This window comes from Saccostrea echinata, unplaced genomic scaffold, assembly GCF_033153115.1.
Source record: "Saccostrea echinata isolate AGI-Se365-2 ecotype Australia unplaced genomic scaffold, CSIRO_AGI_Sech_v1 ptg000025l, whole genome shotgun sequence".
NCBI classification, from domain to species: domain Eukaryota; kingdom Metazoa; phylum Mollusca; class Bivalvia; order Ostreida; family Ostreidae; genus Saccostrea; species Saccostrea echinata.
The window spans coordinates 342,169-354,933 of record NW_026889774.1 but is presented as its reverse complement, the minus strand read 5'-3'; the positions used below and the strand labels follow the sequence as shown (position 1 = coordinate 354,933).

Here is a 12,765-nt window from a genome sequence, read left to right as displayed (position 1 = left end):
AACTGATTGAGAACTATCTTAAGAACCAGATTTCATCATTTCCCAGGATTTCAATTACTGACCCGAAGAGACTGTACAGTCTCGCGGACTTAGCTGATGAAATAGCCTCGGTAAAACGTCAGACCCTTTATGCAAATCTGTTTGCATACTTCGACTCTCAAACAGGGATCAACTTACTCGTCTCAAAGTTACCCCCCAGCTTCCAAGAAAAATGGACAGTTGAAGCTACAAAATTCAAGAATCGTGAAACTGTTGTGTTTCCCCCACTCTCTTTTTTTCTGAAGTTTATAAAAGACCTTGCTAAAATGAAGAACAATCCTAGCTTCAATTACGAGAAGACAGAGAAGATGCCTGTCCAGCAGCATCAGCGAACCATCCGTCACAATTCAGTCATTCCGGAGGTTCGGAGAAGGAAAACAGAAACAACCCCTTTGCCTAAACACAGTGAAAATGGTGATATAGTACGATGTCCTTATCATCACACGAGACACTCACTGAATGAGTGTACCAAGTTCAGGTCTAAGACTATGGAAGAAAGAAAGAAGTTTATTATAGCTAATGGAATCTGCCTCAAGTGTTGTGGGCCTGACAAACATTATGCTAAGAATTGTACGACCTTGGTAAAGTGTGGCTTGTGTAGCCAGTCCTCTCATCCTACAGCACTTCATACTGACAGTCCTAGTCGTCGAGATCACAGGGAAAAGGAAGACCACGGGGGGGGGGGGGGAGAAAAACCATGAAGGGGAGCAAAGTCGTGAAGCTGTCACAATTTCTTGCACTAAAATATGTCGGACAGTGAAGGGGACAAGCAAGTCGTGTGCAAAAATCCTGCCAGTGAAAATATACCTTAAAGACTCTGTAAAGCAGTTCAGAATTGTTTATGCTATGTTGGATGACCAAAGCAATCATTCCCTAGCAGCACCCTCACTCCTCGATGCATTCAATTTGGATGGACCTGAGTATGAATACACTTTGACGTCTTGTTCAGGTTCAGTTATGTCAGCAGGAAGAAGGGCTCTAGGACTCGTTGTGGAATCCCTTGATGGCAGTTGTTCCTTTGATCTCCCCACATTAATCGAATGCTCAGATTTACTGAATAACAGGGAGGAAATACATCGCCTCATATAGCCGAACAATTTTCCCACCTTGCAGATATCAAAGACAGCATCCAGAGTTAATTGAGAGTGCCGAGATTGAACTACTGATTGGAAGAGATCTCATTTCTGCTCATGTCGTTGAGGACCAAAGACATGTGACAGGAAAGCCTGTTCCCTACGCTCAGAAACTTCCCCTAGGCTGGGTAATTATTAGGGCTGGGACGATATATCGAGATATCGATTCAATGTGAGGATGATACGCATATCGATACGTATGAAGAAATATCGAAATATCGCCCAAAAAATCTGACTTATGTTTTTTTCTTTATTTACTTAACATTTTGGGTTAAATATATAAAATAAATATGCAAAATATAAATATGAAATACCTAATAATAAACACCACTTGTGTAAAATAATTTTGTTTTACAACAGATATACAACTTCTTTGAATAAATTATTCCTATTTGTGAAGAAATGTTTTGTTCATTTCAATACAAAAAATATTTTTTATAATTAATTCAACATATCGTGATACATATCGTATCGTGGCTCAAATATCGTGATATGTATCGATATAGAAAATGTTGTATCGTCCCAGCCCTAGTAATTATTGGGCCTGTTTGTCTAGACGCCATTCACATGCCTGATAAAGTGACAGTACATAAAACATATGTGTTGAGCAATGGCCGTCCTTCAGTGTTTCAGCCTTGTGATAACAAGCTGTTGGTTAAGGATGATGTCTTCTTGAAAACAGATCATGATGAGAAGATTGCTCTATCCATAGAGGACACTACCTTTCTTGACATTATGGACAAAGAATTCCAAAGGAACCCAGACCCAAAGGCAGCCGTTACTAAACAATAAACCCCAAGCCATCATTCGAGTACTTTCGCTTGATCGTAGTTTGAAACGGAACCCTATCAAGGGAGAACATGTGTCAAAGTTCATGGACAAAATATTTGAGCTTGCACTGAAAGAAGGGGGACAGCTTAAACTTCACAAAATCTCCTCAAACTCAAAGTCAGTGTTGTTGAAGTTTCCAGCGGATGATCTAGCCAAAGACCTGAAGGATTTAGATATTGGTGATGATTTACCTGTCCAGAGAAGTCTCGGTATGTCATGGGACATCAATGCTGACGTCTTCACCTTCAAGATGTCTACTGACGGGAAGCCCTTCACTCGCAGGGGGGTTTTATCAACCATCAATAGTCTGTTCGACCCCCTTGGTTTTGCATCACCAGTGACTGTACAGGAGAAGATGTTATTCCGGCAGATGTTGACAACTTCTGGCAATGTTGATTGGGATAATCCTCGAGATGATTCACTTCACTCGAAATGGTCAGCTTGGGTCAGCTCTATCCGCCATCTCCAGGACATCAATATCCCAAGGATGTGCTGCAAGTTTTCTGTTATCGAAGCATTGCGCAAGGAAGTGCACATCTTTACCGACGCTTTTAAGGATGCGATAGCAGCTGTAGCATTTTTGAAGGTATGGAAGGATGATGTTAACAGTGATGTTGGTTTCCTTATGGGAAAGGCAAAAGTAGCCCCAGCACATTACATGGGCACACCATTCCTCGTCTGGAATTGTGTGCGGCCATACTTTGGACAGAAATCGCAGAGATCATTAAAGAACACATGGATCTAGAGAAGAATGATTTCTGGTTCTACAGTGACAGTCAGATCTCTCTTGGCTACATCACTAATGAAGCAAGACGTTTTTATGTGTATGTCGCAAATAGGGTCAGTAGGATTCGATCTTTCAGTGATCCTGAACAATGGCGACACATAGCTACAGACCAAAACCCAGCCGACTTGGGCACTCGAGCGTTCGATGCCCAAAGTCTCCCACAAAGTACGTGGCTGCGAGGACCAGCATTCCTAAGGGAAGGCAACCTCTCCACTGCTTTTGTGGGAGAGCACCAGAACTTTGCTTTCATCTTGGACGATGACAAGGAAGTGAGACCAATGGTTGAAGTCAACAAGACGAGTGTCGAGGGTGACTCTTGTGACTTGGTGGTATCTCGCCTTGAAAGGTACTCACAGTGGACAAAACTGGTTCGCAGCATTGCCATATTGAGACATATCTTGGTGACAAAGAATCCATGTGAGCATTCGACCAGACGATGGCATTACTGTCCCAACTCTTTGGATTTAAACTCTCTAAAAGCAGCCGAGATGTTTATCCTGAAAGAGATACAAAAGTCTGAGTTCAGAGTAAAGATAGAAAGTCTCAACAAGGGAAAGGCTATTCCTAAGAATAGCAGCATTATTGCTTTGGCACCATTCTTAGATTCGAACGGTTTATTGCGTGTTGGTGGTAGGATTGGCATAGCTCAGAAGTTTGTCAGCTTTGATGTGCATCCTATAATCATACCAAAGAAACCCCATGTAGCAACTCTGTTGATAAGACACTTCCATGACAGTGTGTTCCATCAAGGACGTCGGATAACAGAAGGCAAGATACGGTCATCAGGATTCTGGATAATAGGAGCCAAGCGTCTCATAGCAGCAGAGATCCATTAGTGTATTACATGTCGCAGGTTACGAGGATTATTCTGTAATCAAAAGATGGCTAACCTTCCAGTAGATCGATTGACTCCAGGACCCCCATTCACATTCGTCTTCGTCGACACATTTGGAACTTGGGATGTCACAGCTCGACGTACGCGAGGAGGAGTAGCCACAAGTAAGAGGTGGGCAGTTCTGTTCACTTGTTTGGTCTCCAGGGGAATCGACATCAAGCTTGTAGAGGAATTGAGTACTTCCTCCTTTATTAACGCATTAAGGCGTTTCCTTTCCGTACGAGGACCTGTCCGTCAATTCCACTCAGACAGAGGGACCAACTTTGTTGGCGCTGTAAATGAATTACAGATGGTGCACCGATTCGTTGAGAAGCCTACAGTGCAGAAATCCCTTCAAGACAAGGATTGTTCCTTAACCCTCCACATGCTTCCCACTTTGGTGGAGTGTGGGAGCGTATCATCGGCGTAACTCGCAGAATTTTAGATGGCATCCTTCTCCGATGGAATGAAAGGTTTAACCCATGAAACCTTGTCTACATTTCTCTCAGAAGTTTGCGCCATAGTGAACTCACGACCACTCGCCGAAATATCAGAGGATGCCAGCGACCCATCTGTCCTTACACCTGCAATGATACTCACTCAAGAGACAGGACACTTACCAGAACCATTACCCACAATAGATCCCAAAGAGTTATATAAGTCTCAGTGGCGCTACGTACAAACTCTTGTAGCTGAATTTTGGCGTAAATGGGAACGAGAATATCTGTCTGTTCTTCAGACTCGACGCAAGTGGACTTCTGATGAGCGTAGTTTGAAAGAAGGAGATGTTGTCATGTTGAAGGAGACTGAAAATCCAAGGAACCCGTGGCCCTTGTGACCAAAACTTTCCCTTCAACTGATGGACATGTACGAGAAGTCGAAGTTCGTGTCGTTAAAGGGGACATTGTGTCAGTATATGTAAGACCCATCCAAAAACTTGTGCCCTTTGTGTTTTCGTAATGATATAATGTATCATGTTGTACATTTTTGCTTTAGATCTATTATTTTCAGTAATGTAAACACAAAAAGTGATTTCCCATAGAAATCAGAAGGGGAGTGTGGTGTTACGGATATTATCCGTTCCGGTTCAGATTTTATAGTGTTTCAGGTTATGTTTGTGTACATCCAAGAAGATCCCGCATTTTGTCAACGACAAATTTGCCACTTGTTTCGTTGTTATCGGACAGTCCAAAGAGTAAGTTTTATGTGCAAAAGGTTTAATATTATTTAGTTATCAAATATGTAAATCTACGCTTATTGTCGTCGAATTGTTTTCGCATATTTTAATGAAACATGAATTGGAAAGCGCACATGGTCATGGCATTATGTGAAAACTCGATTAGATGTTATCATCTGTATCATTTACATGACGTTAATTGTACTTATAAGTAGCAACTTTGTCGATTTGATGTTTAAAATTTTAAGTTGTTTGCCTCTAATAACCACTTTGTAAGATGACTTTTTATTATTGTAGTCTCTTGAAGTAAATTTATGAATGAGGAGGCGAATAACATCTTCAAAAATCTTTGGAGCTTGTTTGCACAATTGTGTAATGATTTTAAACGATTGAAGAACAGTATAATATATTAAGTACTTTCATGCTGAGGAAACTTTTCTTGTGAATGTCATTTACTGCACTTTAAAATGTATTTGATAGTGAAATGACCTTCCTACCGACTCGGCCTACACTGATGTGTAAAATGTATTTACCTTGAATGAGGAAGAAAATGACAAAAAACCTGCCCGCCGGGGAGGTATCGTTCCAGTGAAAATCGCACCATAATCCATAACCATATTTGTTCACTCCCATTAATGGCAAGGTTGCAAGAACAATCTGAATGAGAGCATGCCATACTGAAGCTAAAATAACACTATGGGAGACATACAAAGTAAGGCAATTTATATTGCATGGTATCTAAAACCTAATTTAGCTAAAAATCTTTGAGGTCAGTTTTGTATACTTTTATGACCCTTTCTACAGGTATTATTTAGTCGAAAGTCAAGAAATGCTAGCTAGTCGACAGTGTTCTTAACATGATTTCTAAAATATTAAGAGTTTACATTGACAACCTAAAAGAAGATGAGCGAACAAGGCGAATGAAATACCTTTAGTGCGACAAACGTAAGGGTGAAAAATTAAATCGCAAGTATAACAATTTTTTTATGAAATTTATGGAGATAACGAACAGTATTCAAGCTAAAAAATCCATTGAACAAAACAAATTTTGTAGCAGAGCAAACACGAACCTCTAAAACATCAGAGGTGGGATCAGGTGCCATGGAGGAGTGAGCATCCCCTGCCGACCGGTCAAACCCGCCGTGTGCCATGATCGGGAAATAACGAAAAAATCCGTCGACAATTCAGTGTGTAAATAATAGCCTAACAATTAGTATGAAAAACGTCAGTCAGCATTTGACTTAATGATAAATTGTATTTGCTGACAAGGACATTGTATCGACCATAGAACCTACGAAATGACAACTTTAAACAAGGACTGCTGATATTCTTGTTTAATCAACTTGTTTGTCAATAACATACCTTTTTTTAGAAATTGTTTATACGTAGAGGATGCTATTGCGTATTGAATTAACTGAGAGATATAAACCCCTTATTCAGGTGATGAAGGTATACTGCTGCATAAGTAAGGGAAGATATTTCTTACAACATTTAAGAATACTTTATGTAAGATCTCCACAATTTGCAAAAATTGAACATTATTTGTCTTTGATATAGCATACACACACTAAAGAGGGCAAAAAGGATTTTTTACTCGTATTTTAACACAATTTTTCAAAATAAGTGGGTTTTCGTTCCATTTTTTAAAAGATTATCCTCAAAGTTTGCGTAAAAATACATGCATACATTTCTTTGTTCATAAAAACTTGGAGAAAAGACCCAATATATCTTTAAAATAAATACTTTTTTGCCAAACCATTCGCACCTTTCTGGGAAATATTTAAGTCCATTTATTCAAGAGTCATATCACAAACATGATTTAAATTCCAAGATTCATCTGAATTTGTATAGCGAAGTGGTAAACGGGTGCGTCTCAAAGGGAAATGATACTCAGGATTTTCATGGCCGTAGGAACCCGGGGGAGGGCGTGCCCCCCCCCCCCCCCAATAATTTTGCCGATATGTAGAATATTATAGAAAATATAGCTACTAAATGCTTGTGCCCCCTCAATGATAAAGTGATATGACTTTTTTTTCTGCTTGTCAAGGAATTTTGGTAGTTGATAGTGCCCCCCCCCCCAACTGAAAATGTATGGTTTTGCCCCCTCAAAGTGAAATTGCTTCCTACGGGCCTGATTTTTATTGCTAGGGTTCGAACCCAACGAATATCACATTATTTTTTGACAACAGAATAAATTTTGTTTAGAAAATTTTCCAAAAAGAAGTTTTGCTCATCATAATTTCAATAATGAGAACTTTACTCTTAAATTCTAAATTCACAAATTGAATATAATTTTTATATATCTTTATCTATAGGCATTCTGCACGCCTTGTTCACTCATCTCCATGACCTAAATCATGTTACATAATTCTCTCACTCTCTTAAAATTATGGGGGGTTTACAATCCCTATCATTTCTAACAGCATAGATATCAATTAACCTTGCAGTAATTTACATATAGGCCAGTGTTTATTCCCGTATATAAACACAGTTCAGGGTTATTCCGGGCAATCGCTAATGTTCATACATGTATAACAGGTGTAATAAGCATTCACATCTTTTTGGTGTATCCTCAACGCAATACTGTAAAATTACACATATTTTCTTTGGGTCAAAGTCATATATTCGTGGTTTGAAATAAATTTGGAATAAAATTGGTCTGAAGGGATTAAATTTCGTGGTTGACGACTTGCCGTGTTGTCATACAAATGAAATTTCATGTTTGGTGGAGGACATGAATTCATGGGAATTTTCATACCACGAATACAAACAAAAATTAATCACATACGAAAATTAGTGACTTCACAGTATAAAATATAGTCAAATCTTATAAGATTTCTCTTCCGTTTAAACAATGGTTGATATGCACGAACAGTCTACATATATGCAAAAAAAAAAACCATGTCATAGTGTCTCTTTTAATAGTGTAACCATGCTTAATTTCGCATATTGTTCTATACGGAAAGTGTGTCCTATACTTACTGAATAAATGTACAAACTAACGGCTACAGTTACCACTTTCCGTGGTGTCAACAAGTGTTGATAACGAAACGGAAACCGTAGAGCGATAAATCTTTCCATAGCCATGAACACCACCATCAGATGAGAGGCCACCATTGTGGAGTTCCTCGAGAATCCACGTATGATACAACCTTGATCCCCTCCCAGCACACAATACCCTAACCACGATGCAGCAACAACTTGCGAGTTACTTATTGCTGAAAAATAAAGAAAAATTGACTACATGGTTGAAGATTATTCATGTAGATTTGATATTTGACCTGAATATTTCGAGTTCCTCTTGATAGCCCAAATTTGAACTGATACACTGGAACCCGGTGATGTCTGAACCACGGACAAGGATGTGGTGGGGCGTAAGGTTAGTATTTTTGGTAGATGCTGAATGAGTCATTATCATGCTATAATTTTTGTGCAGGAAGTTCCTGATTAAGGTAATGATTGAAAATTGTACAAATTTTGATGTTTTTTAATTTGTTGTTTTAACGTCCCTCTCGAGAATTTTTCACTTACAGTGAGACGCCACCACTTGCCGGTGGAGGGCTACAAATTTTGGCCTATGCTCGGCACTTAGGGCCATTGAGCAGTGAGGTATCTTTTTCGTGCCAGCACCTACTGCGACAAGGGACCTCGGTTTATACGATCTCATCCAAAGGACCGGTCTCGACGTCCCGCAGTGGGATTCGAACCCGCGACGTAAGGATCAACTCTTTACTTCGCTCTAACCACTGCGCCACGCGGGCGACCAAATTTTGATGGTAAAGACCCACTCAAAAATGACCTAGATCATGAAATGCACAATTTTTGCTTTTCTTTAAGTTAAGTTATGAATGCTTACGTGACAGTACCTATTATTGTTTTTTATCCCATAAAAGCAAATTACCTTTATGTTGTTTTTCAGGTTTATCCGAAAGACCCTTGACTTTCACTTCAAGTGCCGGGCGCTTGGCGGAGGAACATTGACTACCTAAATGTAGGCTACTTTACGTTTTAGGTTTGATGCAGTGTCGGCAACGAGAACCCGGTACCTCCCGACCATAAACCGGTCGTCCTACCACTAGGCTACTGCGACCTGTCTGGGCCTTGAGAAGATTTTTGTAAGATATGTCATGAAATTTTCTTTAATTCTTTGTTATTAAGAATATTGACGGGGATCTCAAAAAACTTCGTTATATCCGTAAATTCGCTATATCCGTTTTCGTACTGTAACGGGTATTTTCTGCGACTGTATTTTCTGCGGATGGGAAAAATCTGCAAAAATTACAATTGCAAAAATATTTTTTAAATATTAATTAATAAGATACCTAATATTTATTCCCAAACTCTGTATATGGTGCTTACGTCAAGGTAGTCTTTCATGGTGACCTTATTTAACCCGTATATTTATTACTGATAACTGCATAATATTTTTTTAAGTTATCCAGAGTATGCAATATGTTATTTTTTAAACAATTCACAACATTAACGAAAAGACTGTAAAGCAGCAGACCGGTCTGATTCACCCTTAATACGATCATGTCAATATTTAAAATACGTAAAACGTTGCAGTATTCTGCTAAATTTAATATCCGGAAGTCAATTCCGGTAAATGATTTTTTTTTTGCGGTAAATTGCAACCGTAAAAATTTTTCCTTTTATAGGTGAAATCGCAAAATAATACAAACCTCAGGAAATACTCGTTATACGGTACTGAATTCGAATAGCAGAGATTTGCCTCTCAAATGTCCAAAGTATGCTGTATATCGACATAAGGAACTATTTTGGAAAGTAAATTAAAGGTAAAGTTGAGTGTCATCAGGTTGGTAACTATTATACAAAAGCCATTGTGCCAAAGTATCAAATCAATACCTCTTTCACAAGAGGTGTGACAGACGGACGGACATACGCCAGGTTAAATGATCCCTTAGTGTCTCTTTGCTCTACAGGCGACACAAAAATGGAGTTCACAATTTTCATCTGTAAAATGAATTGTTTAAATTGCTTTTGTTTCTTAGTTAATACGGGTGGGAAAAAACCAAAAGAAATGAATTTATATCTCGATTATTAGTTATCTCTATTTCATTCACTACTGCCAATATGAAGTGTTGCCGCTTTAGTCAAGACAAGGAAGCAGCATACATAACTTTATACTTATATTTGAAAATATTACTACACGAAGTTAAATGGGCAATTCTTGTCATTCTTCGTGTTTAGAAATCAATATCGAATACAATGTTAACTTCCTTTTTTTTTACTGGTTTGATTGACTCTGGGTGTTCTCTTAACAAGTCCATCCGATTGTATTTAATTTTGCAACAATTTCTGTAACTCTACTATTACAGGTATGCTGAATACTTGGTTTAATATCAAGCCTTAGACGAAAGCGTTATCATAAAAGTTAAAGATAAGCAAAAGTGAAGACGTGAACTAAGTTTAACTGAAATCTGATCAAAACTGTTGGAGGATTAGAATTTTGAAAAATTGTTGTGAGACAGACAGACGGACCGACACCTTACTATCGCATTTAAGCTCCTCTGGTCTCCCGCCGATATATTGCCGACTCGGTGTTAAGCAATAATTAATCAGTCAATCTTCTGGTCTCTGACCAGTAAAGCTAAAAAATGGCTTGCAATGTACATGTCTAAAATAAAAATTTTGTGATGACACAGGTACTGAGTTGGCTAAATATGGCACAAAAATATAAATGCCACTACAAGGATCATTAAAATGGTTCTTGGCGCGTAACTCGATAAGTTTAATATTGTGTACGCGCTCCCTCTCCAATAGCGTTATCAGTGTTTTAATTACATGTATCATACAGAAGCGCGTACATATATTAACTACTTTTAAAGTATTTTACTATCCATTATCTTTAAATTCCTTACACTGATCTAAGATATTTTGTAAAACTTTTTGTCAATTCTCTTTGGATTTTTTTTTTTATTATCTTGCCAGACAAGTAATTTTTATGCTATAGAAAACAACAAATCACCTGAAACGTCAGGACAAAGTGATTGAATCAGGAACACGTATTGGTCATTCAATCTCTCTCTCTCTCTCTCTCTCTCTCTATATGTAATATATATATATATATATATATATATATATATATATATATATATATATATATATATATATAATTCAAAAGTACTTAAAAGATGATGTCACACAGTAAAAATAATCATAAAAGAAAATGCACTGTTTCCAAAATTTCATTCAACACGAGCGCTTACTGGATTTCATAATCCGTCTTCGGGTGTACATAACATTTGAACTGTTTTGTTTTGCTCCAACAAAACAAGCAACACAAAACAGTTCAAACGTTATGTACACCTGAAGACGGATTATGAAATCCAGAAAGCGCTTGTGTTGAATGAAATTTGGAAACTGTGCATTTTCTTTTTCTTGTATATATATATATATATATATATATATATATATATATATATATATATATATAAATTATATATATATATATTCAGAGGAAATGGAACAGTTTTTATTGGCTACAAATAAGTCATTTTGAAGCTTAAAAATTTGCTGTTAATTAATGTGTAATAAAGATACTTCATAAAAGATGTCGAGAAGACTTTGGGAGACATTTCATTTTTTTTTTTTTTTTTTTTTTTTTTTTTATAAAAAATGAATATGATAAACAATCATAATATTGTTGATATTTTTAAATGTTCAAGAGACGTTTCACTTACATAAAGCCATGAGAGGCGATCATATTTTTTTTAAATAAGATTGCGGAATTTCAGAAAAATTCCTCATTTTAAAATTTGAAACCACATATATCCTTAAAATATTACTGATCCCGACTGGAATTATACAGAGAAGAATTATTTTCCAATTTTAAGAAAATAATCAGATTGCTTGACTGATGTATTTGGTTTACAAATTAATTGATTTAATCAAAAACTTGATTTCTCCGTGGCGAGAGTTTTAGATATAATTTGTTGAATATTTTTATTTTGTATTGATCTTTATCGGAATCGGTGTTATTTCAATCGATATTGGTGAAATATAGCAATGTTATTAAATTTCGAAATTTGACTACATTTTTAAAAAAAAAAAAATGATTGTCAAATATTTCTTTCCGATAAATAAAATGTTTTTGAAGATGTTATTAATAGTTTTCAAATTATCAACAAATCTTGTGTTTCATTTTAGTTTTTTTTTTATTAGTTTACACGACTCTTCTGCCATGTTTTATAAGATATACATCTACATATGATGCATATATTGAAAGCAAATTTAAAGTTCTAAATGATTTATTTGCAACCAAACAATTTTCATATTTCCTCTGAAAAGATAAGAAATTCTTTAAAAAAAAATAATTAAAAGGTAATATTTTTTTAATGCTGAAATCAAATGCCAAAAAAACATGCAACTTATACATCTACTAAATAAAGTTTTGGTGTGTACCTTCTATAGTTTTGTGCTCAATTCTGCAAAATGAACCTACATGTGTAATTACACATTAAAAAGTATGAAGTACTTACCAGCGTACAACAAATCACAAAAACACACCGCCAGGGAAAGAAATTTAGGTTGCGAAAAATGCCTTTGTTTGTACATGGACCTAGACAACCAGATCACAGCCACTATACTAGACACCCCTGTCCAAACATTGATAAAAATCGCACTGACACTCTCCCTAGTCTTGTTGATGCAGGTACTGTTCACACTCATCTCGAATGCTCTGTGTTAGTAGATTTGCTAGTCTGAAAATGTTGTTTTTTCCCTACTTATATGATAGAGATTCATACTTTGATGATCGATAAAATAATTGAGACTCGCTCATCTGAAAAGGAAATGGGTTTCAAAGAATGAAATTAGACATGAGAAGAGTCTTAAACGGAATACTTCTGTAATTTCAGTTTCTGTTAAGCTATGCTAACGAGGGATCGTTTGCAAGATCATA

At 36.9% G+C, this 12,765-nt stretch overlaps 1 protein-coding gene across 1 annotated transcript in view; it reads right to left on the bottom strand.

Annotated features, from left to right (window-relative positions):
• LOC133192386 (prostaglandin E2 receptor EP2 subtype-like) overlaps positions 1-12,533 on the bottom strand; it is a 35,720-nt gene extending 23,187 nt beyond the window's left edge. Inside the window, exons 1-3 of the mRNA XM_061328401.1 lie at positions 12,344-12,533; positions 7,824-8,059; positions 5,375-5,498 (exon numbers count right to left, since the gene is read on the bottom strand). Of these exons, the coding sequence (XP_061184385.1) occupies positions 5,375-5,498; positions 7,824-8,059; positions 12,344-12,533 (550 nt within the window). The remainder of the gene's footprint in view (positions 1-5,374; positions 5,499-7,823; positions 8,060-12,343) is intronic.
• Between the last annotated feature and the right edge of the window lie 232 nt (positions 12,534-12,765).